The following is a 7,006-nucleotide window of genomic DNA, read 5'->3' as shown; positions in this document are numbered from 1 at the left end:
TCCCCGACCCCGGCCCTGGCGCAGACCCAGCCGCAGATCCCGCCCGGCAGCGTCCAGGCCCCAGGTGCGGCAGAGCAGTCTCGGTGACTTAGGCAGCTCTGGGGAACGAGGTGGCTTTGGGGACTGGCTGCTGGAGGTGGAGTTTGATCAGGGTCCCACAGGCTGCTCTCACGTGGAAAGCTTTAAAGTAGCAAAGAACTGGCAGAAGAACCTCCGGTTGATCTACCAGCGTTTCGTGTGGAGTGGGACCCCAGAGACGAGGAAGCGTAAGGCAAAGTCGTGCATCTGTCACGTATGTAGCACCCATATGAACAGACTCCACTCTTGTCTCTCTTGTGTCTTTTTCGGGTGCTTTACTGAAAAACACATTCATAAACATGCAGAAACAAAAGAGCACAATTTAGCTGTAGACCTCTATCATGGGGTTATATACTGCTTTATGTGTAAGGATTATGTATATGACAAAGACATAGAACAGATTGCCAAAGAGACAAAAGAGAAACTTTTGAAGTTAATAACTTCCACCTCAACAGATGTTTCTCAGCAGCAGTGTATGGAGTCAGGTGTTGAAGAGAAGCGATCAAGCTGTGAGTCAAAGGAACAGGAGCCAAAATTGGTGAAACCCAAGAAAAAGAGGAGAAAAAAGTCAGTCTATACTGTAGGCCTGAGAGGGCTAATCAATCTTGGGAACACCTGCTTTATGAATTGCATTGTCCAGGCACTTACCCATATTCCTCTACTGAAAGATTTCTTCCTCTCTGACAAGCACAAATGTATTATGACGAGCCCCAGCTTATGTCTTGTTTGTGAGATGTCTTCGCTTTTTCACGCAATGTACTCTGGGAGCCGGACTCCTCACATTCCCTATAAGTTACTGCACCTGATATGGATTCATGCAGAACACTTAGCAGGGTACAGGCAGCAGGATGCCCATGAGTTCCTTATTGCGATATTAGATGTGCTGCATAGACACAGCAAAGATGATAGTGTTGGGCAAGAAGCCAATAACTTCAACTGCTGTAACTGCATTATAGACCAAATTTTTACAGGTGGCCTGCAGTCAGATGTCACATGTCAAACTTGCCATAGCGTCTCTACCACAATAGACCCGTGCTGGGACATCAGTTTGGACTTGCCTAGCTCTTGTGCTACATTCAATTCACAGAGTACAGAGAGGGCTGACGGCGCAGTGAGTAGGAATGACCACATACCAGGCATCCCCTCACTCACAGACTGCCTACAGTGGTTTACAAGGCCAGAGCACTTAGGAAGCGGTTCCAAAATTAAATGTAGTAGTTGCCAAAGCTACCAGGAATCTACCAAACAGCTCACAATGAAGAAATTACCCATTGTGGCCTGTTTTCATCTAAAGCGGTTTGAACATTTAGGCAAACAGAGACGAAAGATTAATACTTTTATCTCCTTTCCCTTGGAGCTGGACATGACTCCATTTTTGGCCTCCACTAAAGAGAGCAGAATGAAAGATGGCCAACCACCAACAGACTGTGCGCCCAACGAGAATAAGTATTCCTTGTTTGCAGTGATTAATCACCATGGAACTTTGGAAAGTGGACACTACACCAGCTTCATCCGGCAACAAAAGGACCAGTGGTTCAGCTGTGATGATGCTGTCATCACCAAGGCTACCATTGAGGACTTACTCTACAGTGAAGGGTATTTACTGTTCTATCACAAACAGGGTCTAGAGAAAGACTAGTCTATCAGGCCACTTACCAGAACAAAGTTAAAGAAATAGGCAAGGATCCTACCTGAAATGGACGATGACAATACCTATACAACAATGAGCACCTCTTGAAATATCACAAAAACCTCCTGGAAGGAACAATGACAACAGCACCTATATGACAATTAGCACCTTGATGTAAAGAACGTATTTTACCACGGCCTGTGGGAAAAATGAATACTAGCTGGTGACCATTCAGCCTTAAATGGGAGGAGGGAAGAGTGGTGGAAAATGGTCACATAAAGCATAGTTAAATGAAAAGAATGTTTTAGGTGGGGAGAGTGGGAATAGAAATGTTCTAGAACTACTATATGTCATTTATTTCTGTAAAATATACTGTGGGAAATCAGGGAGTATTCATCAGCAAAAAGCTTCACCATTGGTATTCCAGCTGTGGCTGACCAAATAGTTTGGGGGGAAAGGATATTTTAAAAGAGATTCTGAAAAGCTTTAAAAGAAAAACACTTTAAAAACATTTTTTTATTTTAAAAGAAAAATGTTTTTAAATGTTGGAAGTTCCTAAGTTAGATGTTTTTAAATGTTTTAAAAATTAAAGTTTTTTATTTAAAACTTCAAAACTATTAAAATAAGGCTTAAAACATTTTCAAAGTTCTTAATATAAAACAGGTAAAATGAATAAAACAAGGAAAAATATTAAAAATGAAAGTTTACCAAAAAAGTTAGTGAAAGAATCAGCTTTAAAATTAAAAAGTTAAAAAAGAACAAGACTTAATTTTTTAAAGAAATAATATTTTAAAATAAATTTTTTAAAATTGGAGCATAAAATATGTGAGTTAGAATCAAAGGCTAGCAAGATTCATGAAAATGCATTAAGAAATAAATTTTCAAAAAGTATAGATTGAAATTTAAGTTTAGAGAAAAGTACAAAAGCAATGTTCAGAATTAGTCACGACAAAGATACAAAATTTTTAAATTGAAAAAATCTAAAAAGGAAAATTAGAGAATAGAAGATTTAAAAGTATACAAAGAACTTTAGACAAGTTGAATTTGAAGGATTTAAATAAAAACTATTTAAGCAAGGGTAAAATTTTAAAACCTTTAAAAGTAGCATTTAAAGAAAAATTGAAAATGAAAAAATGAAATATATTTAAATAGAAAAATCCTAAAATTAAAAGCTTAAAAGGTTGTGTTTTTTTACAAAAATTTAAGCATATTAAAATACATACGGGTATGAAAGAAGTGGAGGAGACAGAAATAATTTGACAAAAAGGTTTGTAAATATATATTTTTTTGAGTTTTATGTTACACAAATAGAATTTTGTAAAAAAAAAAATAGAGACTTTAATAATCATCATTTTACAATTCAGTTGTGAGATCACTGCAAGCCTCAACCCTAGCCCACCCTCTCTTTTCAGGTTCCACGTGCCATCTGATTTCCTGAAGGAACTAGAGCTATTTCTTAGGCAGAATCAACAGCATCTGAAAAGATGAATATAGTAGGGACTCTCTCCCATTTAGAGCTGCATTCATACAAAATATTCCCTTCTGAAGGGGGCTTTTGACAATTTAGTGGCTTATGGATATTAGATCACAACTGTGAAGCTCTAGCCTTTACGTTTGAGCCTGATGGCCATTGAGGGGTGACAGGGACCCATACCTTAGAACCTCCCACCTTCCTCTCTCCTTCCCTCTCCATGGAGAAACAAGACCTTTAAATTTCCACAGTAGAGCTAGGGTTTGTGCTTAACAGTTCTACTCATTCCTTACTCTCTTTTCCCTTCTTCCATCATTCATGCCTGGTTTCCTGAACCCCTCACTTACTTGACCTTACCTACTACATCCCCGTGTCCCAGCCTGTAAGGGCTCCTTCCTTCACTGTTCACCTGGTGGCTTCTACTCCTTTGAGACTCATCAGTGACGTTTCTGGAGCCTCCCCTGAATGCTATAGGCAGGTATAAGTTGGAAAATTGTTTCTCCCTCACCTGTGTATCCCTTTCACAGTGCCTCCAAAGTACTTTGTCTGTACCTCAGTGATAGTACTTATTCTACTGTGATTCTACCGCAGCTTTGTGATTGTCTGCCCCTTTGCATCAAGCATTCTGAGAACAGGGGCCAAGCCTTATTCGTTTCTGTGTTAATAAATGGTTGTTGACTATGAAGATGAGTTCAGTTATTTGCTCTATTCGCCCTCTCAGTAATGTTTTCATCCATTCACGCATCAAGCCCTCATTAAGTGCTCAATGCTATGAAAGTGTGATCGGTGTTGTATCTTACTCAAAGACAGTGTATCAAATGCTACTCAGCTTCAGGGGATGACTTAAGAAAGAAGATGCTCAGCAGGGAAATAGCCAGGCTGTGTGGAGGGAGTCTCGGGTACAATTCAAGGAAAAGAGCACAGATCTAAGAATTGGTGGTTATGAGATATTGGGAGGCAAGGGGGAGCAGCAACTAAAACACAGAGCTGGGCTCTCTGGTGTGTGTGTGTGTGTGTGTGTGTGTGTGTGTGTGAACAGTGTCTCTTACAACAGTGTATCACACCTCTCCATAGTGTATCACATCAGTTTACCTTCCCAGAAGACAGTGTACATCACCATTTCACAGTGTTTTATAGTACATGTTTTATAGTATCATGACTATGCAACAGAGGAGTGATGAGTGGTGGCTGTGTTTAGTGGAGAGCTATAGTTTGTCTGCTTAGCACTCTAGCCCTTTCCCTATTCTTTGTGGTTCCAGCTGGGCCATCAGTCACTTTGCCTTGCTCCTCACACGCCTCCCCAGACTTGGGCATATCACTCATGCTAGGCCAGATTAGAGTTCTCAATTCCCCCACTCCACCACCCACACACCTCCAACAGGAGTGATTCTTCTGAGGATGGCCATAGGACCCAACAGGATCCTGTGCAATCAGAGTCCATTGCTAAATTGAGTATATCTAGACCAGGGGTCCTCAAACTACGGCCCGTGGGCCACATGCAAATACAAATATTGTGTTTGTCCCCGTTTTGTTTTTTTTAACTTCAAAATAAGATATGTGCAGTGTGCATAGGAATTTGTTCATCGTTTTTTTTAAACTATAGTCCGGCCCTCCAACGGTCTGAGGGACAGTGAACTGGCCCCCTGTTTAAAAAGTTTGAGGACCCCTGATCTAGACACTGGGAGAAAGAAGTACCTTGCTCCCTACCTTTACTCCCCACTCCACAACCCATGCTGGAGTCTCTAGGCTAGGATGGCATGAATCTGGGACTTTGATAGGGCGATACCATACTATGAGGAGAAAAATAGAATTCGAAGGGGAGAAAGTCTGGAGAGCATCATTTGAACCTTGTGGGTCTAGCTGTGCTTGAAGCCCCAAAGTTCCCAGTTATCTGAGTTAATAAAGTCCTTTGTTTCACTTAAGATAGTTTGAGTTGGGATCCTGTCACTTGCAGCCAAGGGTTTTGAACATACTAGCTAAGCTATATGGTTAGTTGGGGGCATCCTGTTCCTAAGGCCACAAAGGCAGAGAAAGTAAGGAAGATGGACCTCTTATATGACTCCATCATATAAGATTGAGAAGACAGAGCAGGTCCCTCCATGCCTTTAAGAAGCAGGTGTTAGTTCAGCCACTGACCTGTGCTAGGTTTCAAACTTTACAGCAATGATGTAGTTGTTCCCAATTAAAGAGAGAAAAAGGCAATAATATTTCATGAGTACCAAGCTAGGCCAGGCACTATGGTAACTGCTTTACCTCTGTTTACCTCACTGAGTCCATACTACAATCCTGGGAGACAATCATTAGTGAACATACTTCACAGATTGAGAAAGGGAAATTCAGAATGAAAAAGTGATTTGCTTAAGTTCACTATAGTATTTTAAGTAGTGGAGCCAGTATTCAAACCCAGGTCCCCAAAGCCCATGCACATTCCGTTACAATCTAGTACAGATAATACAGAAAAAAATTTTTTTGCCTTTCCTCATGTTGCTATGGAAGAGAACCTATACTAGGATGGTGCAGAAGGCAGACAGCCTTTGACAAATCTGGATGCAGATAGCATGGAATGAGTGATCTATCAAATGATAACACAAAATTGCCCACGCTACAGATGAATGTGCCTCTATACCAATGGCTGATTCAGATAGTCAGATCAGGCTAAATGACTTTCCTAAGGATACTCAGAATGGATGAGGCCAAATCCTCTTTCATTACTAGGCATAGTCTCACTCAATGCCACATACTTGGCAGAGCACCGAGACCTGGCTGTAAGACCTCACCTTTTCACTGTCTGTGAAACCGTCAGCTCTTGTTACACCAGATTTCCTTCCTAGCTTCAGTACTATGGTCAGAACTTAGTGTGTCACTTTCACCACTCACCTTGTCCTCCAAGAGTGGCCACAATATCAGCCCCTCAACCACAGATCCCTCCCACCTTCCTGTTGGTGAGGAGCTTGCCCATTAGGATCTGGTTCCTAGGTGGTTCAATATTGATTCCCAATGCCCACCTTCTGTTATTTCTGAACTACTTTCAGTTCCTTTATCTTGATTCCCTTGCAAACACACAGTAGTAGCGGCTCTGGGCTAGAGCTGGAACTATGTGTCTGTCAGTCTCTCAGGCTTACCCCAGTGTATGGTAGGTGCATAACATGCTGGCTGAATGAATGCATGAATGAATAAGTAAAAATAAATTCCATCCTACACTCAGCTTCAGTAGATGACTTCATGTCCTTTTTTCCTGAAGTCAAAAAACTCATACGAATTCCTGATTTACCCCCACCAGCCATGTTAATGCACTTCTGTCTCCATCCATCGTCCACACCTCCACTGTGCGGCTCTGGGCTAGAGCTGGAACTATGTGTCTGTCAGTCTCTCAGGCTTACCCCAGTGTATGGTAGGTGCATAACATGCTGGCTGAATGAATGCATGAATGAATAAGTAAAAATAAATTCCATCCTACACTCAGCTTCAGTAGATGACTTCATGTCCTTTTTTCCTGAAGTCAAAAAACTCATACGAATTCCTGATTTACCCCCACCAGCCATGTTAATGCACTTCTGTCTCCATCCATCGTCCACACATCCACTGTATTTTCAGAGGAAAAAAAATCCTGCCTTCTTCCTGATGCTGCACCACTAGCCTCCTTCCTCTGACCCATTCCTGAAAGTCAAGGGGCTTTGCTCCTAAATGCTCCCCTCTATTCCAGCAACAGCCATGTTTTCTCTAGACAGTTAATATCCAGCAACTACACATCCTAGACTTTATGTGATGGTTCTTCAAAAACTTTACCCCATCATCTCATATACCCAAGGCCTAAGAAATGTAACTCA

General features: G+C 41.4%; 1 protein-coding gene across 1 annotated transcript; it reads left to right on the top strand.

Moving 5' to 3' along the window:
• Nucleotide 1: 1 nt before the first annotated feature.
• Nucleotides 2-2,194, top strand: USP51 (ubiquitin specific peptidase 51; the record flags this gene model as incomplete). The annotated part of the gene is made up of 1 exon (XM_005872065.2): nt 2-2,194. A coding segment is annotated over one exon (1,716 nt), but the record flags the coding sequence as incomplete, so codon positions are not given.
• Between the last annotated feature and the right edge of the window lie 4,812 nt (nt 2,195-7,006).

The sequence above is a fragment of the Myotis brandtii genome, unplaced genomic scaffold (genome assembly GCF_000412655.1).
Source record: "Myotis brandtii unplaced genomic scaffold, ASM41265v1 scaffold3631, whole genome shotgun sequence".
NCBI lineage: Eukaryota > Metazoa > Chordata > Mammalia > Chiroptera > Vespertilionidae > Myotis > Myotis brandtii.
This window is presented reverse-complemented; position numbering and strand designations above follow the sequence as displayed.